The sequence below is a fragment of the Oncorhynchus keta genome, unplaced genomic scaffold (genome assembly GCF_023373465.1).
Source record: "Oncorhynchus keta strain PuntledgeMale-10-30-2019 unplaced genomic scaffold, Oket_V2 Un_contig_12886_pilon_pilon, whole genome shotgun sequence".
Classification (NCBI taxonomy): Eukaryota; Metazoa; Chordata; class Actinopteri; order Salmoniformes; family Salmonidae; genus Oncorhynchus; species Oncorhynchus keta.
Window position 1 is genome coordinate 234,184 of NW_026278034.1, and position 26,785 is coordinate 260,968.

Genomic DNA, 26,785 nt, shown 5'->3' on the forward strand with positions numbered 1-26,785 from the left:
CTGCACATGGGGACATAGATTGTACTTTTTGTAGAAATGTCCTCTGGTCTGATGGAACAAAAATATAACTGTTTGGCCATAATGACCATCGTTATGTTTGGAGGAAAAAGGGGGAGGATTGCCAGCCGAACACTATCCCAACCGTGAAGCACGGGGGTGGCAGCATCATGTTGTGGGGGTGCTTTGCTGCAGGAGGGACTGGTCCACTTCACAAAATAGATGGCATCATGAGGGAGGGAAATTACGTGGATATATTGAAGCAACATCTCAAGACATCAGTCAGGAAGTTAAAGCTTGGGCGCAAATGGGTCTTCCAAATGGACAATGACCCCCAAGCATACTTCCAAAGTTGTGGCAAAATGGCGAAAGGGCAACACAGTCAAGGTACTGGAGTGGCCATCACAAAGCCCTGACCTCAATCCTATAGAAAATGTGTAGAACTGAAAAAGCGTGTGCGAGCAAGGAGGCCTACGGGTAGCCTATTGGTTAGAGCACTGGACTTGTAACTGAAAGGGTGCAAGCTCGAATCCCCGAGCTGACAAGGTAAAAATCTGTCGTTAACCCACTGTTCCTAGGCCGTCATTGAAATAAGAATTTGTTCTTAACTGACTTGCCTAGCTAAATAAAGGTAAAATAAAAATTACACCAGCTCTGTCAGGAGGAATGGGCCAAAATTCACCCAATTTATTGTGGAAATATTTGACCCAACTTAAACAATTTAAAGGCAATGCTACCATATACTAATTGAGTTCATGTAAACTTCTGACCCACTGGGAATGTAATTTAAGAAATAAAAGTTGAAATTAATCATTCTCTATACTATTATTCTGACATTTCACATTCTTAAAATAAAGTGGTGATCCAACTGACCTAAGACAGGGAATTAAATGTCAGGAATTGTGAAAAACTGAGTTTAAATGTATTTGGCTGAGGTGTATGTAAACTTCTGACTTCAACTGTATAGGACTTTGAAATGATTTATACTTTTACATTTACTTTTGATACTTACGTATATTTAAAGCCAAATACTTTGACTTTTCCTCAAGCAATATTATACTGGGTGACTTTTACTTGACTCATTTTCTATTAAGGTATCTTTATTTTTACTGTAGTATGACAATTGGGTACCTTTTCTACCACTGCAATTCGCCCTAGCACTCCTATTTTGCAATGGGTAAAGTCTACCAAACGCAATTCAACCTATTTGTTACAGATTCTAAAACGCAGTCTACTCTGTTATTTTTTGGGGGGGAATCAGAGAACTGTATGGAGATAAAAATGTGCCATTGATGAGAAAATGTGCAGATTGTAGGCCTTAATCCATCCGGCTCCACCTTCGCCACTGGGCTTCCTTTCATCACCATATTTGGTAGTGAGTGTAAACACCATCCGGATGCTCAATATTTTTTACATCTGTTGAAATATCTGGCTCGTTGTTCTATCTGTGGCTTCAGAAGGACCCGTTTACACTCAGAGAAGAGACGAAAGGTCGCCGTTAAGAAATGTTGTCATATATTCATCGTTGAATTAGTCAAAAGTAAAAACTATTTTTATAAATCTTTAGTTAGATTTTGACGATATTATCTCCAGTGAAAGGTAAAAATAGGTTTCATACCTCATGAGTTTTTTTACGCTTTAAATTGGGCATCTCTTAGGACAACCAAACCCCTTTACGGGTCCTGAGAACACAGGCGGTTTGATAGTCCGCATCTGATTCAGGACACAGACGCCGGAGAGACACACCGACAGGAGAGCTTTGCCGGGAGACAGATATAAGGTAAAGAGCGTTAGTTGCACTAAACCACATTTAATGCAACATTGGGATACATTTAACTACAGCTACTAACAATGTGTGTGAATTAATGAAGTCCCGCTAGTGTACAGGGTTAGAGACTGTCTCGTCACTCTGCCCTTGTCATTCTCTGGAAGGGGATCTGGGTGAAGGGTCACCGCTGGGTTGAGGGGTGGGGCTGGTTGTAAAGTGTAGTAGGTTAAATCCTATATACCTCAGTGATTATATCTGTCATCATCTCCATATCTACAACACACAGTAAATCAACACATTATCGAAACTACAGCTACGAAGTAGCTTTAACCGCAACATGCGCCAGTCTCTGTGGAGGGGCTACTGCGTAACATTCAGCTTATTTTCAAATCATCGTGTTCATGGCTGGAGCCTACAGCCTGTAGGGCACAACTACTGTATTACTGCACTTCCTACTCTATTGATATGGACCACATTGTTTGTGTTGACAGATAAAATGGCGTCCATGTTGATGAACTCTCTACGGTGCTGTCCTCCAGTCAACCCTGCCTGGGCTGTACAGTATGGTGAGACACACACACACACACACACACACACACACACCAAACAGGGTTTCGGACAAGTGGCCGGCGGCATTTGAATTGATCAGACATTTACCGGACTCATATGCTTCAGGGAAAACATCATTCTAAACAGCACACCTCTTGGTCCATATTTGACAGGTTAAATCTTTGTTAAACATTTTTAAAGAGGGGGAATAAGATGCAACAGCTAGAGTGGGTTGTTAAATATGCACTGTGTAGAAAACGTGCTGCCATATCCTGGTTACTAAACTTGTATTGGTTTGCCTAATTTCAGTTCATGACAAATCAAGCAAGTATAGTGTAGGGAATCATTGTACCATTTACACTCTTGTGAAATATATTTTACATAACCAAAAATATTGTTTGAAGCTAGAGTACAAAACTGAAAGTAAAGGAAAAATCCACCCAAAACCACAAATTCCTATACTTTACAGTGTTACATAACACTGAGAACAAATTTTTTTTTTGAACAAATGTTTCATTTTGCATTATATACTGACACATGTAACTGCAATAATTTTAATGAATTTACTGATTTACACAAGACAAAATCAAATCGGCCCACCCACTGGGGAGCCAGGCCCAGACAATCAGAATGAGTTATTCCACACACAAGGGCTTTATTACAGACATAAATGCTCCACAGCCCCCCCCCCCCCAGATGATCCAGGTGAAGGAGGTCCTGAGCTGAAGTTGATGTGAAGCCGGTTTGACGTACTGCCAAGTTCTCTGAAACAACGTTGGAGGAGGCTTATGGTAGAGAAATTAACATTAAATTCTCTGGCAACAGCTCTGGTGGCTTTTCCTTCAGTCAGCATACCTATTGCATGCTCTCTCAACTTGAGACATTTGTGGCATTGTGTTGTGAGAACTGCACACTTTAAAGTTGCCTTTTATTTCCCCAGCACAAGTTGCACCTGTGTAATGATAATGCAATTTAATCAGATTCTTGATATGCCACACTTGTCAGGTGGATGGATTATCTTTTCAAAGGAGAAATCCTCTCTAACAGGGATGTAAACAAATGTGTGTGCAAAATTTGAGAGAAATATGCATTTTGTGCAAATGGGAAAAATTGATAGGATTTTTTTTGTTTGTTTCAGCTCATGAATCATGGGACCAACACTTTTTACATGTTCAGTGTTGTAAGGTTGGTAGCAACGTGGAAATCGTTGTGGAAATCGGTTTCAGCTCAAGTCTACTACTAACCCACAATGCTCTGTATGGGCAGGCTAGGTAGCCAGTGTAGCTACACACAATAATACTAAAGTAAATATCAGCATGTGAAGTAGCTAGTTAGTGCAGTTAAGCAATTTTACAGCTATCAATTTAGGAGTCTACAATCTCACCATGTTCAACCTGCCGATTGACGTGCCGCAGAGTGGAGTCTGACCTACATGTCCTGGAGGACAGGCAGTGTGTTCCTGGTGATGTATTGGGCTGACTGCACCACGCTCTGGAGAGCCCTGCGGTTGCAGACGGTGCACTTGCCATATCAGGCGGTGATACAGGATGCTCTCAATGGTGCATCCGTAAAAGTTTGAGGGTCTTCGTGGCCAAGCCGAATTTCTTCAACGTCCTAAGGTTGAAGAGGCGCTGTTGTGCCTTCACCACACTGTCTTTGTGGGGGGACCATTTTAGATTGTCAGTGATGTGTACGCCGAGAAACTTAAAGCTTTTCACCTTCTCAACTGCTGTCCCGTATGTGGATAGGGGCCTGCTCCAGGAGATGGGCGACAGGCGAACATAGGGCCTACAGGAGAGACACATGAGGGTCAAGGCAGCAGCAAAGATTCCATAAGAGGCTGTCAGCAGATTCACTCAGAACAGAACCCACAACAGCTGTTTTAGCTGGAATCAACATGTTTGAACAGTGTTACAATCGAGAGTGACTAGTGGTGACTGTTGGACAAGGGAAAACAGCTACATGAGATCCAACTTTTACGTGAACCCACACCATACTGTAAGCATGAGCGAGGCCACAAATAATGTCCAGAAGTGGTCCTTCTGTGGCTCAGTTGGTAGAGCATGGCGCTTGTAACGCCAGGGTAGTGGGTTCGATTCCCGGGACCACCCATACGTAGAATGTATGCACACATGACTGTAAGTCGCTTTGGATAAAAGCGTCAGCAAAATGGCATTTATTATTATATTATTAAATGACTGCTGTCATGTCGACACATTCATTATAATGGTATTATTGCTTTTGTGCCGATTTTCACAAAGCGCTGATGTTTAGGCTACTGCTATTTTTTTCATTGCGCGTCTTGCTCAACGTGCGTTTTGTTGGTTTGGGTATTTTTAGTTCAGTGGCGGTTGGTGCTGTTTTAAGATGAGGAAAATATGACATTTTTTTTTATGGCCGTTGTCTTATTTCTGAAACAGTGTATTGGATGACTGTCATATTCCATTTACCCACTTCAATGTAACATTAACAGGTTTAGGCTATTACATGATACTCTAATGTTCCCTGCACCCATCATGAGGTTGCTACAACCTGGCCTATGAATGAAAGTTTACAACGTAGGTCTAGAGAAATGAGAGGAATCAATATGACAGATAGTAACACATTAAACACCACCTTGCACATGTGCTTGCATCTAGCTGATCTAAGGTGTAATCATGAGTCCAACAGCAAATTTGGGTATGTTTTCCCCGCTTCCGGTTTAAGAAAAGTTTTTCGGAATCGACGCGATGACTGCACCCCTGATCTCTCACAATTCACGGTTCATTTTGCTCGTTGTATAATTCCTTCTCGCATCTACGAGCTCTCCTCACCTTTTTGCTTTGCTTCTGGACTTCAGTGCACAACACATCAGCTGTCTGTGACCCTGTGAGAACCCCTCCAAGCCAAACCTTCATATCATAACTGCTACACACAGCCTACATCATTGTCAACATACACTACATGACCAAAAGTATGTGGACACCTGCTCATGGGTATTAATATGGAGTTGGACCCCCCCTTTACTGCTATAACAGCCTCTACTCTTCTGGGAAGGCTTTCCACTAGATATTGGAACATTGCTGCTATAACAGCCTCCACTCTTCTGGGAAGGCTTTCCGCTAGATGGAACATTGCTGGAGGTACTTGCTTCCATTCAGCCACGAGCATTAGAGAGGTCGGCACCGATGTTGGGCGATTAGCCTGGCTTGCAGTTGGCGTTCCAAGTCTTCACAAAGGTGTTCATTGGGCTTGAGGTCAGGGCTCTGTGTAGGCCAGTCAATTTCTAACACACCCATCTCGACAAACCACTTCTGTATTGACCTCGCTTTGTGCATGATGACATTGTCATGCTGAAACAGGATTCCCCAAACTGTTGCCACAAAGTTGGAAGCACAGAATCATCTAGAATGTCATTGTATGCGCTATCATTAAGATTTCCCTTCACTGGAACTAAGGGGCCTAGCCCGAACCATGAAAAACAGCCCCGACTATTTTTCCTCTTCCACCAAACTTTACCGTTGGTTCTGCATTGGGTCAGGTAGTGTTTTCCTGGCATCCGCCAAACCCATATTTGTCTGTTGGACTGCCAGATGGTGAAGCGTGATTCACCTCATGTTATGCAATGCTAGGTAGCTGTAGCTTTCAGTACTAGAAGAATTCTCGGATCCTTTGATTGGGTGGACAACATGTTAGTTCAAGCTGCAAGAGCTCTTGATAGGTTAGACTTCCTCTGCAAGTTGTCATAATTACTGTGTAAGTCTATGGAAGGGGGTGAGAAACACGAGCCTCCTAGGTTTTCTATTGAAGTCAATGTACCCAGAGGAGGATGGAAAAAGCTGTGCTCCGGCTACACCAATGTGCTCCCACGGTGGTGTTGAGGCTACTGTAGACCTTCATAACTGTTTTAATCAGTTATTTGATGACGTGAATATAATGAGTATAGTTTTATCTAAACATGATAACTTTTTACGTTTCACTATTTGTTTTTATTAAATTCCCTTTGTCCTCTGAGGAGCTGGTTTTGTTATATAATGAAACTGTTCCAACGCTTTCTGTTTCATAGTTGTAACAAATGACGAGTTTATTTTACACTTATTTTTTTTTTTTTTTACATTTTTAGTCTGCGGTAACAAACTAATGGACATTTTTTATTATGCTTTTTCAAATATTTACATTTCATTTTCTAATGTTACCTTAGAGCACTTGTGTCAAACCCCACGGAGGGCTGAGTGCCTGTGGGATTTCACACCTCCCATTTACTTCATTAATGAAGGTCACTAATTAGGAAGGAACTCCTCTCTCACCTGGTTGTCTAGGTTGTAATTGGATGGGAAAAACCAGCAGACACTAAGCCCTCCATGGAATGAGTTGGAGACCCCTGCCTTCATCCATCGAGGCCAGGTTTTTCTAGTTGGATTTATTTAGACTGGTGGCTATCGGTACTGCTTGAAGTCTGACTTTAAATATGCAAACGATCATTTTGACTCATTGCACTTTGAGGATGAAATGCACAGTGTTTCTATTTTATGATATTTATCAGGGTACTGCTAGTGTAAAATATACAGATTTAGAAGTCAGGGGTTCAAGTTATTGAAAACTGTCAGATTGACTGTCTTGGCGGTTCTAGTGTTAATGTTTCACTCCATCACCATCCAGTTATCCAGTAATATAATAATAATAATAATAATAATTATCCAGTTATCCAGTAATATAATAATAATAATTATCCAGTAATATAATAATAAATAATAATAATAATAATTATCCAGTCATCCTGTTATTCCACTGCGAGGCTCTGTACATTTGCTGTGATAAATAAGATGCATGACGACTAAAGAAAATACACATATCGCAAATGAACCTGTAGACCAGTAATGAACCTGTAGACCAATAATGAACCTGTAGACCAATAATGAACCTGTAGACCAGTAATGAACCTGGAGACCAGTAATGAACCTGGAGACCAGTAATGAACCTGTAGACCAGTAATGAACCTGGAGACCAGTAATGAACCTGTAGACCAGTAATGAACCTGTAGACCAGTAATGAACCTGGAGACCAGTAATGAACCTGGAGACCAGTAATGAACCTGGAGACCAGTAATGAACCTGTAGACCAGTAATGAACCTGGAGACCAGTAATGAACCTGGAGACCAGTAATGAACCTGTAGACCAGTAATGAACCTGGAGACCAGTAATGAACCTGGAGACCAGTAATGAACCTGGAGACCAGTAAGTATGACAAGGCAATTGTATTTACATCACCTGTTATTTACATTTTTCCCGGGACAATTTGACCGACTCCCCCCAACTTTTTAATTTTTTTTGGTTTATGGGCCAAAAGCCGGCTATTACCGGTTAATGGAAACCCTTAAACACACAACTGTGTTGACTAGGATGAGATGAGATCATGCTGTCTTTGTACCAAACTCTGTTTTACTGGGGTGAAAATAAATCTTGGTCCACCGAGTGTAGTCTGTTCTGTAGTCTGTTCTGTAGTCTGTTCTCTTGACCAATCCATTGGTCAACATGTTCAACCCAGTGTTTTTCCATATAGATACTAGATGAAGCTGCTGAACTTGTCTGATGCTTTAAGCACTGTGATAACTTTTAAGAACCACTACTACGTATCGGCCTCACGGCCTTCGTCAGGGCTTTGCGTTTCGTCCTCACGGCCTTCCTCTGAGCTTTACGTATCGGCCTCACACCCTTCCTCTGAGCTTTACGTATCGGCCTCACGCCCTTCCTCAGAGCTTTACGTATCGGCCTCACGGCCTTCGTCAGGGCTTTTGAGTTAAATTAGCACCCTTATGTAGACCTAGCCCCACCCACATCCGAGGTTAAGGAAAAACAAACAAGTGATACCAAATATAACAGAATAAAGTGTGTAAGTAAGACATTAAACACGTGATAAATGAAACCGGGTCAGCCCTTGTCACTCACTCTGTTTTCTCTACAGCGACCCGCTCCCTCAGTACATCTGTCCAGCTCCATGCCCAGGGTAAGTCTACACACACACTATTTGAGCGCCCTGCGTTCGTGACGGCACACACAGTCTACTATATATTCTTTGTCTGTGTGTCCAGTCCAGACTAAGAGTAAGAAGACATTGGCCAAACCTGGAGTGAAGAACATAGTTCTGGTGGAAGGAGTCCGAACACCGTTCCTGCTCTCAGGAACCACGTAAGGCTGGGGGCACATAGGTTTGGTTGGGGTGGGAGGGGTTGAAAAGGTGTCTGTGTTCAAAATGTATCTGTTTCCAGATATGCTGATCTGATGCCCCATGACCTTGCCAGAGCAGCTCTACAGTAAGTCATCTCTGTTTAATACACCATCTCACAACGCCTCTCCATGTGACCTGCTTGTTCTGTGTATGTACTGACATGTGTAATTCATAGATGCTTAACATAAAAACTAAAACCAAATGGATGTGAAGTCGTTTTGTAATGTTTTTCCTGTTAGTCGTTGGAAACCCGGTAAGAGGAGCTGTCGCTAATGGGGATCTCCCACTGGTGTGTCTGTGTAGGGGTCTGCTGCATAAAACCAGTCTCCCTAAAGATGCAGTAGATTACATCATCTATGGAACCGTCATCCAGGAGGTGAAGACCAGCAACGTGGCTAGAGAGGTACACACACACACACACACACACACACACACACACCACCCCCCTTCCCTGTCACACGTATGCTGAGTGTATAATGTGTTTTCCAGGCTTCGTTGGGAGCAGGCTTCTCTGATAAGATCCCATCTCACACCGTCACCATGGCCTGCATCTCCTCCAACGTCGCTATGACAACAGGTCTGTAATTATGACCACATGTACCGGTCTGTGATTTTTGTATTTATTATGGATCCCCATTAGTTCCTGCCAAGGCAGCAGCTACTCTTCCTGGGGTTTATTATGGATCCCCATTAGTTCCTGCCAAGGCAGCAGCTACTCTTCCTGGGGTTTATTATGGATCCCCATTAGTTCCTGCCCATGTAGCAGCTACTCTTCCTGGGGTTTATTATGGATCCCCATTAGTTCCTGTCAAGGCAGCAGCTACTCTTCCTGGGGTTTATTATGGATCCCCATTAGTTCCTGCCGAGGCAGCAGCTACTCTTCCTGGGGTTTATTATGGATCCCCATTAGTTCCTGTCAAGGCAGCAGCTACTCTTCCTGGGGTTTATTATGGATCCCCATTAGTTCCTGCCCAGGCAGCAGCTACTCTTCCTGGGGTTTATTATGGATCCCCAGTTCCTGCCCAGGCAGCAGCTACTCTTCCTGGGGTTTATTATGGATCCCCACTAGTTCCTGTCAAGGCAGCAGCTACTCTTCCTGGGGTTTATTATGGATCCCCATTAGTTCCTGCCAAGGCAGCAGCTACTCTTCCTGGGGTTTATTATGGATCCCCATTAGTTCCTACCAAGGCAGCAGCTACTCTTCCTGGGGTTTATTATGGATCCCCATTAGTTCCTACCAAGGCAGCAGCTACTCTTCCTGGGGTTTATTATGGATCCCCATTAGTTCCTGCCCAGGCAGCAGCTACTCTTCCTGGGGTTTATTATGGATCCCCCCTGTCAAGGCAGCAGCTACTCTTCCTGGGGTTTATTATGGATCCCCATTAGTTCCTACCAAGGCAGCAGCTACTCTTCCTGGGGTTTATTATGGATCCCCATTAGTTCCTGTCAAGGCAGCAGCTACTCTTCCTGGGGTCCAGCAACATTTAGGCAGATGTACATTATAATACATTATAATACATTATAATACATTCATAACAGATTTCACAGTACATTGTTCCCTCAGCATCTTCTCTACTACCACATATCTACAACACAAGATCTGTGTGTCTGTTTGTTGCTTCAGTACCTGCTGTTCCATAAGGTGTATTTATATATATACTGCTCAAAAAAAAAGGGAACACTAAAATCTAGATCTGAATGAATGAAATATTCTTATGAAATACTTTTTTCTTTACATAGTTGAATGTGCTGACGACAACAATCACGCAAAAATTATCAATGGAAATCAAATTTACCAACCCATGGAGGTCTGGATTTGGAGTCACACTCAAAATTAAAGTGGAAAACCACACTACAGGCTGATCCAACTTTGATGTAATGTCCTTAAAACAAGTCAAAATGAGGCTCAGTAGTGTGTGTGGCCTCTACGTGCCTGTATGACTCCCCCTACAATGCCTGGGCATGCTCCTGATGAGGATGGTCTCCTGAGGGATCTCCTCCCAGACCTGGACTAAGACATCCGCCAACTCAGTCTGGACCTGGACAGTCTGTGGTGCAACGTGGCGTTGGTGGATGGAGCGAGACATGATGTGCACAATTGGATTCAGGTCTGGGGAACGGGCAGGCCAGTCCATAGCATCTATGCCTTCCTCTTGCAGGAACTGCTGACACACACTAGCCACATGAGGTCTAGCATTGTCTTGCATTAGGAGGAATCCAGGGCCAACCGCACCAGCATATGGTCTCAAAAGGGGTCTGAGGTACCTAATGGCAGTCAGGCTACCTCTGGCAAGCATATGGAGGGCTGTGCGGCCCCACAAAGAAATGCCACCCCACACCATGACTGACCCACCGCCAAACTGGTCATGCTGGAGGATGTTGCAGGCAGCAGAATGTTCTCCACGGCGTCTCCAGACTGTCACGTCTGTCACATGTGCTCAGTGTGAACCTGCTTTCATCTGTAAAGAGCACAGGACGCCAGTGGCGAATTTGCCAATCTTGGTGTTCTCTGACAAATGCCAAATGTCCTGCACGGTGTTGGGCTGTAAGCACAACCCCCACCTGTGGACGTCGGGCCCTTATACCACCCTCATGGAGCCTGTTTCTGAATGTATGAGCAGACACATGCACATTTGTGGCCTGCTGGAGGTCATTTTGCAGTGCTCTGGCAGCGCTCCTCTTGCTCCTCCTTGCACAAAGGCGGAGGTAGCGGTCCTGCTGCTGGGTTGCTGCCCTCCTACGGCCTCCTCCACGTCTCCTGATGTACTGGCCTGTCTCCTGGTAGCGCCTCCATGCTCTGGACACTACGCTGACAGACACAGCAAACCTTCTCGCATTGATGTGCCATCCTGAATGAGCTGCACTACCTGAGCCACTTGTGTGGGTTGTAGACTCCGTCTCATGCTACCACTAGAGTGAAAGCACCGCCAGCATTCAAAGTGACCAAAACATCAGCCAGGAAGCATAGGAACTGAGAAGTGGTCTGTGGTCACCACCTGCAGAACCACTCCTTTATTGGGGGTGTCTTGCTAATTGCCTATAATTTCCACCTGTTGTCTATTCCACTTGCACAACAGCATGTGAAATGTATTGTCAATCAGTGTTGCTTCCTAAGTGGACAGTTTGATTTCATAGAAGTGTGATTGACTTGGAGTTACATGGTGTTGTTTAAGTGTTCCCTTTAGTTTTCTGAGCAGTGTATTAGCCATATCTAGGAAAACCAAAGTTCCAAAGGCTGGGCCTAATATAGTGTATAAGAGGTCAGGCTGGGCCTAATATAGTGTATAAGAGGTCAGGCTGGGCCTAATATAGTGTATAAGAGGTCAGGCTGGGCCTAATATAGTGTATAAGAGGTCAGGCTGGGCCTAATATAGTGTATAAGAGGTCAGGCTGGGCCTAATATAGTGTATAAGAGGTCAGGCATAAGAGGTCAGGCTGGGCCTAATATAGTATATAAGAGGTCAGGCTGGGCCTAATATAGTGTATAAGAGGACAGGCTGGGCCTAATATAGTGTATAAGAGGACAGGCTGGGCCTAATATAGTGTATAAGAGGACAGGCTGGGCCTAATATAGTGTATAAGAGGACAGGCTGGGCCTAATATAGTGTATAAGAGGACAGGCTGGGCCTAATATAGTGTATAAGAGGACAGGCTGGGCCTAATATAGTGTATAAGAGGACAGGCTGGGCCTAATATAGTGTATAAGAGGACAGGCTGGGCCTAATATAGTGTATAAGAGGACAGGCTGGGCCTAATATAGTGTATAAGAGGACAGGCTGGGCCTAATATAGTGTATAAGAGGACAGGCTGGGCCTAATATAGTGTATAAGAGGACAGGCTGGGCCTAATATAGTGTATAAGAGGACAGGCTGGGCCTAATATAGTGTATAAGAGGACAGGCTGGGCCTAATATAGTGTATAAGAGGACAGGCTGGGCCTAATATAGTGTATAAGAGGACAGGCTGGGCCTAATATAGTGTATAAGAGGACAGGCTGGGCATAATATAGTGTATAAGAGGACAGGCTGGGCATAATATAGAGTATAAGAGGACAGGCTGGGCATAATATAGAGTATAAGAGGACAGGCTGGGCATAATATAGTGTATAAGAGGACAGGCTGGGCATAATTTTATTTATTTTTTATTTTATTTCACCTTTATTTAACCAGGTAGGCTAGTTGAGAACAAGTTCTCATTTGCAACTGCGACCTGGCCAAGATAAAGCATAGCAGTGTGAACAGACAACAGAGTTACACATGGAGTAAACAATTAGCAAGTCAATAACACAGTAGAAAAAATGGGCAGTCTATATACAATGTGTGCAAAAGGCATGAGGAGGTAGGCGAATAATACAATTTTGCAGGTTAACACTGGAGTGATAAATGATCAGATGGGCATGTACAGGTAGAGATATTGGTGTGCAAAAGAGCAGAAAAGTAAATAAATAAAAACAGTATAAAAACAGTATGGGAATGAGGTAGGTGAAAAAGGGTGAGCTATTTACCTATAGACTATGTACAGCTGCAGCGATCGGTTAGCTGCTCGGATAGCTGATGTTTGAAGTTGGTGAGGGAGATAAAAGTCTCCAACTTCAGCGATTTTGCAATTCGTTCCAGTCACAGGCAGCAGAGTACTGGAACGAAAGGCGGCCAAATGAGGTGTTGGCTTTAGGGATGATCAGTGAGATACACCTGCTGGAGCGTGTGCTACGGATGGGTGTTGCCATCGTGACCAGTGAACTGAGATAAGGCGGAGCTTTACCTAGCATGGACTTGTAAATAATATAGTGTATAAGAGGACAGGCTGGGCCTAATATAGAGTATAAGAGGACAGGCTGGGCCTAATATAGAGTATAAGAGGACAGGCTGGGCATAATATAGAGTATAAGAGGACAGGCTGGGCATAATATAGAGTATAAGAGGACAGGCTGGGCATAATATAGAGTATAAGAGGACAGGCTGGGCCTAATATAGTGTATAAGAGGACAGGCTGGGCATAATATAGTGTATAAGAGGACAGGCTGGGCATAATATAGTGTATAAGAGGACAGGCTGGGCCTAATATAGTGTATAAGAGGACAGGCTGGGCCTAATATAGTGTATAAGAGGACAGGCTGGGCCTAATATAGTGTATAAGAGGACAGGCTGGGCCTAATATAGTGTATAAGAGGACAGGCTGGGCCTAATATAGTGTATAAGAGGACAGGCTGGGCCTAATATAGTGTATAAGAGGACAGGCTGGGCCTAATATAGTGTATAAGAGGACAGGCTGGGCCTAATATAGAGTATAAGAGGACAGGCTGGGCCTAATATAGAGTATAAGAGGACAGGCTGGGCCTAATATAGTGTATAAGAGGTCATACAATACGTTTTGTAGTGATTCATATGTTGTTGATGTGAAGAATATCTGATCCAGAGAGGGGTGGTTCAGGCTGTGTACAGGACACAACAGCCAAAGGTACAGAGTTCTGGTCCAGAGAGTGGTGGTTCAGGCTGTGTGCAGGACACAACAGCCAAAGGTACAGAGTTCTGGTCAAGAGAGTGGTGGTTCAGGCTGTGTGCAGGACACAACAGCCAAAAGGACAGAGTTCTGGTCCAGAGAGGGGTGGTTCAGGCTGTGTACAGGACACAACAGCCAAAGGTACAGAGTTCTGGTCCAGAGAGGGGTGGTTCAGGCTGTGTGCAGGACACAACAGCCAAAAGGACAGAGTTCTGGTCCAGAGAGGGGTGGTTCAGGCTGTGTACAGGACACAACAGCCAAAGGGACAGAGTTCTGGTCCAGAGAGGGGTGGTTCAGGCTGTGTGCAGGACACAACAGCCAAAAGGACAGAGTTCTGGTCCAGAGAGTGGTGGTTCAGGCTGTGTGCAGGACACAACAGCCAAAAGGACAGAGCTCTGGTCCAGACAGCATGGCCCGGGGGGGGGAGGGTCACAGTGGTCCAGGCAGTTGATTGATTAGGACAGGGAGAGGCAGCTGGAGGATCACCTAATCCCCCGACAGAAGACAGCTGGTACAGTGGCTCAAAGTGATGATGGCCACAGGTACCGACCGGTGTGTGACTATGGCCACAGGTACCGGTGTGTGACTTGTGTGTTGTAGGTGTGGGGCTGATCACAGCAGGCCAGTGTGATACTATAGTAACTGTGTGTGTGTTGTAGGTGTGGGGCTGATCACAGCAGGCCAGTGTGATACTATAGTAACTGTGTGTGTGTTGTAGGTGTGGGGCTGATCACAGCAGGCCAGTGTGATACTATAGTAACTGTGTGTGTGTGTGTGTTGTAGGTGTGGGGCTGATCACAGCAGGCCAGTGTGATACTATAGTAACTGTGTGTGTGTGTTGTAGGTGTGGGGCTGATCACAGCAGGCCAGTGTGATACTATAGTAACTGTGTGTGTGTTGTAGGTGTGGGGCTGATCACAGCAGGCCAGTGTGATACTATAGTAACTGTGTGTGTGTTGTAGGTGTGGGGCTGATCACAGCAGGCCAGTGTGATACTATAGTAACTGTGTATGTGTTGTAGGTGTGGGGCTGATCACAGCAGGCCAGTGTGATACTATAGTAACTGTGTATGTGTTGTAGGTGTGGGGCTGATCACAGCAGGCCAGTGTGATACTATAGTAACTGTGTGTGTGTGTGTGTTGTAGGTGTGGGGCTGATCACAGCAGGCCAGTGTGATACTATAGTAACTGTGTGTGTGTTGTAGGTGTGGGGCTGATCACAGCAGGCCAGTGTGATACTATAGTAACTGTGTGTGTGTGTGTGTTGTAGGTGTGGGGCTGATCACAGCAGGCCAGTGTGATACTATAGTAGCTGGAGGGGTGGAGTTTATGTCGGACGTTCCTATTCGTCACAGCAGGAAGATGAGGAAGACCATGTTGGCTCTGAACAGAGCGAAGACCCTCGGACAACGCCTCAGCCTTATAGGCTCTATCAGGATGGCTCATCTCACACCTGAGGTGTGTGTTATGTATACCACGTGTTTAACTTCAGGAAATTAATTTGTGATTGTCGTATGTGGGTTTTATACAGTGCCTTTGGAAAGTATTCAGCCCCCTTGACTTTCTTCACATGTTGTTACTTTAAAGCCTTATTCTAATATTGATGAAATAAATAAAAATCCTCAGCTCTATACACACAGATCTATACACAACATCCCATAATAACAAGGCGTGAACAGGTTTAGATATTTCAGTAAATCTATTTAAAAACAGATCCTTAATGTCAGTACTCAGCCTGTTTGCTATGAGACTCGAGCTCCAGTGCATTCTGTTTACATTGATCATCCTTGAGATATTTCGACAACTTGATTGGAGTCCAAATGTGGTAAATTCAACTGATTTGGAAAAGCACACCTGTCTATGTAAGGTCTCCCAGTTGACAGTGAATATCCGAGCAAAAACCAAGCCGTTAGGTCGAAGGAATTGTCCGTAGAGCTCCCAAGACAGGGTTGTGTCGAGGCACAGATATGGGGAAGGGTACAAAAAATGTCTGCTGCGTTGAAGTTCCCCAAGAACAGTGGCCTCCATTCTTTAATGGAAGAAGTTTGGAATTACCAAGGCTCAGGGAGGTGACCAAGAACCCGATGGTCACTCTGACAGAGATCTAGAGTTCCTCAGTAGAGATGGGAGAACCTTCCAGAAGGACAACCATCTCTGCAGCACTCCACCAATCAGGCCTTTATGGTAGAGTGGCCAGACGGAAGCCACTCCTCAGTAGAGGCAACATGACAGCCTGCTTGGATCATGAAGACCAAGATTCTCTGGTCTGATGAAACTAAGATTGAACTCTTGGAATGCCAAGCGTCACATCTGGAGGAAACCAGGAACCATCTCTACGGTGAAGCATGGTGGTGGCAGCATCGTGCTGTGGGGATGTTTTTCAGCGGCAGGGACTGGGAGACTAGTCTGGATCGAGGGAAAGATGGACGGAGCGAAGTACAGAGATCCATGATGAAAACCTGCTCCAGAGGACCTCAGACTGGGGCAAAGGTTCACCTTCCAACAGGGCAATGACCCTATGCACACAGCCAAGACAACGTAGGAGTGGCTTCGGGACAAGTCTCTGAATGTCCTTGAGTGACCCAGCCAGAGCCCGGACTTGAACCTGATTGAACATCTCTGGAGAGACCTTATAAAAGCTGTGCAGCGACGCTCCCCATCCAACCTGACAGAGCATGAGAGGATCTGCAGAGGAGAATGGGAGAAATTCCCCAAATACAGGGGTGCCAAGGTTGTAGTCTCATACCCAGGAAGACTTGAGGCTGTAATCACTGACAAAGGTTCTTCAAAAAAGTACCAAGTAAAGGGTATGAATACTTATGTAAATGTGATATTTCAGTTTTTGTAGTTAAATAAATTAAAACATTTTAAAATTTAAGGCTGTAACTTAACAAAGTGGAAAGTCAAGGCGTTTGAATACTTCCTGAAGGCACTGTATAGTGTTTTATATAATGTGTGTGTTTAGCTGCCTGCTGTAGCAGAGTTCTCCACGGCAGAGACGATGGGTCACAGTGCAGACCGTCTTGCTGCGGCGTTCGGAGTGACTCGGCTGGAGCAGGATGAGTTCGCTCTACGATCACACACACTAGCCAAACAGGCTCAGGATGCAGGACTCCTCAGTGACGTCATCAGCTTCAAGGTGCCAGGTAACCATGTTGACACATGGTGGTTTTAGGGTGTTGGAGAGACTAGTGACCAGAGGATTAGTTAGTCCATCATGCCAGTGGTTACCAAATTGTTAAAATGGACGTGGTATAATTTCTAAATTTGGTTGGGGTGTTTCCCAATGATGGAAGGGGAGACCTAAGTGAGAACGTTTGGCAACCCCTGCATCAAACAGAGCATTCTATGACTGCCATGATCACAAATATTGGTGTGTGTGTGTGTGTGTGTAGGTCGTGACACGGTCGCCAAGGACAACGGGATCCGTCCATCTTCCATGGAACAGCTGGCCAAACTGAAACCTGCCTTTATCAAACCTCATGGCACTGTTACTGCTGCTAACTCTTCCTTTCTGGTACACACAGACACAGACACAGACACAGACACAGACACAGACACAGACACAGAGAGAGAACTGTTACTGCTGCTAACTCTTCCTTTCTGGTACACACACAGAGCACTGTTACTGCTGCTAACTCTTCCTTTCTGGTACACACACACACACACACAGAGAGAGCTTTTACTTGACACTTCAAATGACTGAGTTTAAATTGTGTTCCTCAGACCGATGGTGCATCAGCTGTCCTCATCATGTCAGAAGAGAAAGCCCTGGCCATGGGATACAAGCCCAAAGCCTACCTCAGGTACTCTGTTATACTGTATTAGTGCTCTTATACTATACTACATAAAAGTATCTGCAGTGTAGTCGTGTGTTGTATATCTGCTGTGTGTGTTCTGCAGAGACTTTGTGTTCGTGTCTCAGGACCCCAAAGACCAGCTGCTGCTTGGGTGAGTAACCCGGACATACAGTAGACCTGAACCTTTAACCCAGCTATAGTAGCTCTGTGGTCTATATAACCTTAGAGGAGGATGAGTAGGTCAGGAGTTTGTTTCTCCTCTTCAGGCCAGCATATGGAACCCCGAAGGTTCTGGCACGCGCAGGGTTGACGATGGATGACATCGATGTCTTCGAGTTCCATGAGGCCTTTGCTGTGAGTTACTCTGTCCTACATGTTGTATCTCCTTTGTGGAGCTCAGTATAAGTTCTACACCCTTCCAGTTCCTCAGTGTCCACATCACTAAGGACTTGACATGGTCCCCGCACACCAACTCAGTCATGAAGATGGCATGGCAGCGCCTCTTTTCCCTCAGGAGGTTAAAGATTTGGCCCTCAGATCCTCCAGCTACACCACCGAGAGCATCTTGACTGGCTGCATCACCCCTTGGTATGGCAACTGCACCGGTCCTGAATGGCAGGCACCTCAACCCTAGTGATGTACTGCCCTCTGTAGCGCCTTAAGGTCAGATGCTGAGAGTTGCCATACCAGGCGGTGATGCAACCGGTCAGGATGCTCTCGATGGTGCAGCTGTAGAAATTTGAGGATCTGGGGACCCATGCCAAATCCTTCCAGTCTCCTGAGGGGGAAAATATGTTGTGGTGCCTTCATGACTGTCTTGGGGTGTTTGGACCATGACAGTTCGTTGGTGATGACTAAGGAAACTAAACTCTCGACCCGCTCCACTACAGTCCCGTCTGTTAATGGGGTGCCTGTTCGGCCCTCCTTTTCTTGAAGTCCATGATTAGCTTATTTTGCCCAGTACATCTTAATGGTCCCAAAACTATCTCTACTGACCCTACACCCACACACTGCACTTTATATACACACTCACAAACACACTACTTTCTATACACGTGTGTGTGTGACCAGTACAATTTGATTTGACACACACTTTCACACTAATCATATGCTGTTCTTTATTTGACTCTTATCCACATATCTACCTCAAATACCTTATTATTATCTATCCTAATGTCACTTTACCCTGCCTTCATGTACATATCTACCTCAAATACCTTATTATTATCTATCCTGATGTCACTTTACCCTGCCTTCATGTACATATCTACCTCTAATACCTTATTATTATCTATCCTGATGTCTCTTTACCCTGCCTTCATGTACATATCTACCTCAAATACCTTATTATTATCTATCCTGATGCCTAGTCACTTTACCCTGCCTTCATGTACATATCTACCTCAAATACCTTATTATTATCTATCCTGATGCCTAGTCACTTTACCCTGCCTTCATGTACATATCTACCTCAAATACCTTATTATTATCTATCCTGATGCCTAGTCACTTTACCCTGCCTTCATGTACATATCTACCTCAAATACCTTATTATTATCTATCCTGATGTCTAGTCACTTTACCCTGCCTTCATGTACATATCTACCTCAAATACCTTATTATTATCTATCCTGATGTCTAGTCACGTTACCCTGCCTTCATGTACATATCTACCTCTAATACCTTATTATTATCTATCCTGATGTCTAGTCACTTTACCCTGCCTTCATGTACATATCTACCTCCAATACCTTATTATTATCTATCCTGATGTCTAGTCACTTTACCCTGCCTTCATGTACATATCTACCTCTAATACCTTATTATTATCTATCCTGATGTCTAGTCACTTTACCCTGCCTTCATGTACATATCTACCTCAAATACCTTATTATTATCTATCCTGATGTCACTTTACCCTGCCTTCATGTACATATCTACCTCAAATACCTTATTATTATCTATCCTGATGTCTAGTCACTTTACCCTGCCTTCATGTACATATCTACCTCAAATACCTTATTATTATCTATCCTGATGTCTAGTCACTTTACCCTGCCTTCATGTACATATCTACCTCAAATACCTTATTATTATCTATCCTGATGTCTAGTCACTTTACCCTGCCTTCATGTACATATCTACCTCAAATACCTTATTATTATCTATCCTGATGTCTAGTCACTTTACCCTGCCTTCATGTACATATCTACCTCAAATACCTTATTATTATCTATCCTGATGCCTAGTCACTTTACCCTGCCTTCATGTAACATATCTACCTCAAATACCTTATTATTATCTATCCTGATGTCTAGTAACTTTACCCTGCCTTCATGTACATATCTACCTCAAATACCTTATTATTATCTATCCTGATGTCTAGTCACTTTACCCTGCCTTCATGTACATATCTACCTCTAATACCTTATTATTATCTATCCTGATGTCTAGTCTCTTTACCCTGCCTTCATGTACATATCTACCTCAAATACCTTATTATTATCTATCCTGATGTCTAGTCACTTTACCCTGCCTTCATGTACATATCTACCTCTAATACCTTATGAGGAGTGTGCAAAGCTGTCATCAAGGCAAAGGGTGGCGACTTTAAAGAATCTCAAATATAAAATATACTTGAATTTAACACTTTGGTTACTACGTGATTCCATTGTTATTTTCTACTATGATAAATAAATAAAGGTGAAACGTTTGACTCCACAGTGATCTGGTACTCCCTGTATATGCAGTTGAATTCGGGAAGTTTACATACACTTATGTTGGAGTCATTAACTCGTTTTTCAACCACTCAAATTTCTTGTTAACAAACTATAGTTTTGGCAAGTCGATTAGGACATCTACTTTGCATGACACAAGTCATTTTTCCAACTATTTTTTTTACAATGAATTTTATCACAATTCCAGTGGGTCAGAAGTTTACGTACACAAGTTGACTATGCCTTTTAAACAGTTTGGGAAATTCCAGAAAACTATGTCATGGCTTTAGAAGCTTCTGGTAGACTAATTGACGTCAATTGGAGGTGTACCTGTGGATATATTTCAAGATTTACCTTCAAACTCCGTGCCTCTTTGCTTGACATCATGGGAAAATCAAAAGAAATCAGCCAATTGTAGACCGTCACAAGTCTGGTTCATCCCTGGGAGCAAAGGAGATGCGTTCTGTCTCGTAGAGATGAACGTACTTTGGTGTGAAACGTGCAAATCAATCCCAGAACAACAGCAAAGGACCTTCTGAAGATGCTGGAGGAAACATGTACAAAAGTATCTATATCTACAGTAAACCGAGTCCTATATCGTCATCACCTGAAAGGCGCTCAGCAAGGAAGCCACTGCCATAAAGCCACACTACGGGTTGCAACTGCACATGGGGACAAAGATCGTACTTTTTGGAGAAATGTTCTCTGGTTTGATGAATCAAAAATAGAACTGTTTGGCCTTAATGACCATCGTTATGTTTGGGGGGAAAAGGGAAGGCTTGCAAGCCAAAGAACACCATCCCAACCCTGAAGCACGGGTGTGGCATGTTGTGGGGGTGCTTTGCTGCAGGAGGGACTGGTGCACTTCACAAAATAGATAGCATTATGAGGTAGGAAAATTGTGGATATATTGGAGCAACATCTCAAGACATCAGTCAGGAAGTTAAAGCTTGGTCTCCAAATGGGTCTTCCAAAGGACAATGACCCCAAGCATACTTCCAAAGTTGTGGCAAAATGGCTTAAGGACAACAAAGTCAAGGTATTGGAGTGGCCATCACAAAGCACTGACCTCAATCCTATAGAATTTAAAATGTATTTTTAGCAGAACTGAAAAAGCATGTGTGTGCAAGGAGGCCTACAAACCTGACTCAGTTACACCAGCTCTGGTCAGGAGGTCTACCAACCTGACTCAGTTACACCAGCTCTGGTCAGGAGGTCTACCAACCTGACTCAGTTACACCAGCTTTGGTCAGGAGGTCTACCAACCTGACTCAGTTACACCAGCTCTGGTCAGGAGGCCTACAAACCTGACTCAGTTACACCAGCTCTGGTCAGGAGGTCTACCAACCTGACTCAGTTACACCAGCTCTGGTCAGGAGGTCTACCAACCTGACTCAGTTACACCAGCTTTGGTCAGGAGGAATGGGCCAAAATTCACCCAACTTATTGTGGGAAGCTTGTGAAAGGCTACCTGAAACGTTTGACCCAAGTTAAACAATTTAAAGGCAATGCTACCAAATACTAATTGAGTTCATGTAAACTTCTGAACCACTGGGAATGTGATGAAAGAAATAAAAGCTGAAATAATTATCCTTACTATTTTTCTGACATTTCACATTCTTAAAATAAAGTGGTGATCCAACTGGCCTAAGACAGGGAATTAAATGTCAGGAATTGTGAAAAACTGAGTTTAAATGTATTTGGCTGAGGTGTATGTAAACTTCTGACTTTAACTGCTGCTCCATTCTTGTGTATTTTATATAACTCTTTGCACCTAAAAGTTTAAGCATTTTTCTGTCAGTTGTATTCTTGGTGTGTGATAAATGAAATTGGATTTAGATGTTTAGTTTTGACAACGTACTGATTGTGATATTGAGGAAGAGTTCACTGCTCTGTTCTATAACTCAATGTTTCCCCTCTATCTATAGTAACACCACTGTGTGTTTTAACAGGGCCAGATCATGGCTAACCTGAAAGCGTTGGATTCAGACTGGTTTGCACAGACCTACATGGGACGGAAGGCTAAGGTAAAATATTAACTATATATGAACTCAGCAAAAAAAAGAAACATCCCTCTTTCAAAGATAATTTGTAAAAATCCAAATAACTTCACAGATCTTCATTGTAAAGGGTTTAAACACTGTTTCCCATGCTTGTTCAATGAACCATAAACAATCAATGAACATGCACCTGTGGAACGGTCGTTAAGACACTAACAGCTTACAGACGGTAGGCAATTAAGGTTCACAGTTATGAAACCTTAGGACACTAAATAGGCTTTTCTACTGACTCTGAAAAACACCAAAAGAAAGATGCCCAGGGTCCCTGCTCCTCTGCGTGAACGTGCCTTAGGCATGCTGCAAGGAGGCATGAGGACGACAGATGTGACCAGGGCAATAAACTGCAGTGTCTGTACTGTGAGACGTGTAAGACAGCGCTACAGGGAGACAGAATGGACAGCTGATCATCCTCGCAGTGGCAGACCATATGTAACAACACCTGCACAGGATCGGTACATCCGAACATCACACCTGCGGGACAGGTACAGGATGGCAACAACAACTGCCTGAGTTACACCAGGAACACACAATCCCTCCATCAGTGCTCAGACTGTCCGCGATAGGCTGAGAAAGGCTGGACTGAGGGCTTGTAGGCCTGTTGTAAGGCAGGTCCTCACTGGCTGAAACTCTAATTGCTAAGGGGTAGGCTCACATGGGGAAAATGTAGGAAATTGTGCTGCACAGCTTCAAGAAGTTTGTCACAAAATAGTTTAGTTTGAAACCAATTGAGGTAAGACAGTAATTTTGCATGATACATTCAGCCCAAAGCGGGTTAAAAGATGTGTAGTTGGGAAAGTTCCTGAGTCTTTAAGAGAACTGGAACAAAGACCTCCCCCTAACTCTGCTGTCTAGTCTGTCCAGCAGAGATGCTCCTTCCCCTAACTCTGCTGTCTAGTCTGTCCAGCAGAGATGCTCCTTCCCCTAACTCTGCTGTCTAGTCTGTCCAGCAGAGATGCTCCTTCCCCTAACTCTGCTGTCTGGTCTGTCCAGCAGAGATGCTCCTTCCCCTAACTCTGCTGTCTGGTCTGTCCAGCAGAGATGCTCCTTCCCCTAACTCTGCTGTCTAGTCTGTCCAGCAGAGATGCTCCTTCCCCTAACTCTGCTGTCTAGTCTGTCCAGCAGAGATGCTCCTTCCCCTAACTCTGCTGTCTGGTCTGTCCAGCAGAGATGCTCCTTCCCCTAACTCTGCTGTCTAGTCTGTCCAGCAGAGATGCTCCTTCCCCTAACTCTGCTGTCTAGTCTGTCCAGCAGAGATGCTCCTTCCCCTAACTCTGCTGTCTGGTCTGTCCAGCAGAGATGCTCCTTCCCCTAACTCTGCTGTCTAGTCTGTCCAGCAGAGATGCTCCTTCCCCTTACTCTGGTGTCTGGTCTGTCCAGCAGAGATGCTCCTTCCCCTAACTCTGCTGTCTGGTCTGTCCAGCAGAGATGCTCCTTCCCCTAACTCTGCTGTCTAGTCTGTCCAGCAGAGATGCTCCCTTCCCCTAACTCTGCTGTCTAGTCTGTCCAGCAGAGATGCTCCTTCCCCTAACTCTGCTGTCTAGTCTGTCCAGCAGAGATGCTCCTTCCCTAACTCTGCTGTCTAGTCTGTCCAGCAGAGATGCTCCTTCCCCTAACTCTGCTGTCTAGTCTGTCCAGCAGAGATGCTCCTTCCCCTAACTCTGCTGTCTAGTCTGTCCAGCAGAGATGCTCCTTCCCCTAACTCTGCTGTCTAGTCTGTCCAGCAGAGATGCTCCTTCCCCTAACTCTGCTGTCTAGTCTGTCCAGCAGAGATGCTCCTTCCCCTAACTCTGCTGTCTAGTCTGTCCAGCAGAGATGCTCCTTCCCCTAACTCTGCTGTCTAGTCTGTCCAGCAGAGATGCTCCTTCCCCTAACTCTGCTGTCTAGTCTGTCCAGCAGAGATGCTCCTTCCCTAACTCTGCTGTCTAGTCTGTCCAGCAGAGATGCTCCTTCCCTAACTCTGCTGTCTGGTCTGTCCAGCAGAGATGCTCCTTCCCTAACTCTGCGGTCTAGTCTGTCCAGCAGAGATGCTCCTTCCCCTAACTCTGCGGTCTGGTCTGTCCAGCAGAGATGCTCCTTCCCCTTAACTCTGCTGTCTGGTCTGTCCAGCAGAGATGCTCCTTCCCCTAACTCTGCTGTCTGGTCTGTCCAGCAGAGATGCTCCTTCCCCTAACTCTGCTGTCTGGTCTGTCCAGCAGAGATGCTCCTTCCCCTAACTCTGCTGTCTAGTCTGTCCAGCAGAGATGCTCCTTCCCCTAACTCTGCTGTCTAGTCTGTCCAGCAGAGATGCTCCTTCCCCTAACTCTGCTGTCTGGTCTGTCCAGCAGAGATGCTCCTTCCCCTAACTCTGCTGTCTGGTCTGTCCAGCAGAGATGCTCCTTCCCCTAACTCTGCTGTCTGGTCTGTCCAGCAGAGATGCTCCTTCCCCTAACTCTGCTGTCTGGTCTGTCCAGCAGAGATGCTCCTTCCCCTAACTCTGCTGTCTAGTCTGTCCAGCAGAGATGCTCCTTCCCCTTACTCTGGTGTCTGGTCTGTCCAGCAGAGATGTTCCTTCCCCTAACTCTGGTGCCTGTTTAGGTGGGGGCCCCTGCCATGGAGAAGTTTAACCTGTGGGGGGGCAGTCTGTCTCTTGGTCATCCGTTTGGAGCCACCGGCTGCCGTCTGGTAACCACGGTAGCACACCGCCTGCTGAAGGAGGGGGGCCAGTATGGACTAGTGGCTGCATGCGCTGCGGGAGGACAGGTAACACGCCTCACCAACACCTCCAGTTAATTCAATGTAATGGACAGAAAAGTCATCTTACCTGTGTGTTTCAGGGCCATGCGATGGTGATCGAAGCATACCCCCAGTAGAACAGGATTCTGGGAGGACTGAGATGATGCAGGAGAAGACTGTGTACGCATAGTGGAGTAACACCCACATTATCAGACTGTACATACTAACACCACTTTGCCTGGTTGGGTTAGGGCATGTGTTTGTGTGGAGGAGAGGGTGTAAATTATAGCAGAGTTTTAGGTTGCCTTGCTGTTAGGGTGCACCGCGGCAGTAGCATTCACACAGACAGTAACAGTGGGCCTTTCTCCATAGTCTGTGGCCTCCTCATTTCCTCTCATGAAAGGAAATTCTTAGTCTGTACTTGTCTACCGTGATGCCATCAGCTGTGTTCTTATCAGGGCAGATGGAGGAGAAGCCATTACTCTTGAGATGCGCCCTGATCCGATCATTCAGATCAATATGACATGTTTGTACTCTGCCTTTTTGTTTTCTTACAAATTAATGTGTTACTACAATGATTTAATTAAAAAATAGAACTCGCCTACAGCTTCCCGTAGAGTTGTCATTTATTTTCTGTTTGTAACCTCCATTACCATGAAAAAGTTTGAAATCTAAAACATTTTCTTCATAGAAACTTGTTGTACTGTAACTAGCTTAAAGCTACTGTTATGGTATGGTTAGCAGCTGGCTGTGTTGATCACACTTGTAGAATGGAGGAGTGGTATCCACACAGCTCCTGTACAACAGGCATCATGAGCTCTCCTTTTCTGAGATAAATCTGATCACGCCTCCATTCTGCTTCTCCCACCTCTAGGCAGAAACTTTAAACAGGAAGCTCCTGTGGAATGGACTGTCCAACGTTGGTCTGACCAATCAGCTTCAAGTAACTGATCTCTGAAAGATTCTAAAATGCGGCCAATTATTTCGGCCCTGTAACATCTCTCATCCACGGCTGTGTGAAATTCAGCAGGCTACTGGCGTTAGACGACTTTAGCTTTTATAGTCTACTTTGACAGCTTTTGGAAACTGAAAATGCTCTACAGGAATGATGGAGTCCATCCAAATCATCTTGGCTCCTGGACTCTGTCCGTTTTATATTTCAAGGCTGCGTTAAGACGACTTATCAGTGACCCATAGACATCATAAATTGTTCATATTTGTCTCCTTACTCAAACCCTAGAACCATAAACCAATCCTCCATATCAACAGGCATATATCAAATTGTCATTTAGATACAACCAATCCTGGACAAGCTCACCGGGAGCATAGAATGATTCCAGACACTGCCATCCTCCTCTCCCCGATGGGAAAAGTAGGGAGTGACTCCTCACAGACACAGTGGAGCAAAAGATATGTTTACACATGATGACACTTTGACCTCTCCCCTCTCTGCGGCCCATGCAACTCAGTCCTGACATAG

General features: G+C 44.7%; 1 protein-coding gene and 1 long non-coding RNA gene across 3 annotated transcripts; one reads left to right on the top strand and one right to left on the bottom strand.

Moving 5' to 3' along the window:
- Nucleotides 1-1,639: 1,639 nt before the first annotated feature.
- Nucleotides 1,640-25,911, top strand: hadhb (hydroxyacyl-CoA dehydrogenase trifunctional multienzyme complex subunit beta). The gene is made up of 16 exons (XM_035765197.2): nt 1,640-1,777; nt 2,257-2,331; nt 8,256-8,297; nt 8,383-8,479; nt 8,560-8,604; nt 8,823-8,922; nt 9,009-9,096; nt 15,287-15,474; nt 16,982-17,162; nt 17,412-17,533; nt 17,743-17,822; nt 17,920-17,967; nt 18,083-18,170; nt 22,486-22,560; nt 25,168-25,332; nt 25,407-25,911. Exons 2-16 carry the CDS (start codon nt 2,262-2,264, stop codon nt 25,440-25,442), a joined length of 1,425 nt encoding a protein of 474 aa, XP_035621090.1. The 5' UTR covers nt 1,640-1,777; nt 2,257-2,261; the 3' UTR covers nt 25,443-25,911.
- Nucleotides 18,752-22,479, bottom strand: LOC127918042 (uncharacterized). Of its 2 annotated transcripts, XR_008098543.1 has the most exons (4): nt 21,841-22,479; nt 20,167-21,758; nt 19,025-19,490; nt 18,752-18,961 (listed from the first exon to the last, which is right to left on the bottom strand). It is a non-coding gene; the product is annotated as an uncharacterized LOC127918042 (long non-coding RNA). The 2 variants fall into 2 exon arrangements; XR_008098542.1 differs by having other exon boundaries at nt 18,752-19,490.
- Nucleotides 25,912-26,785: the final 874 nt, after the last annotated feature.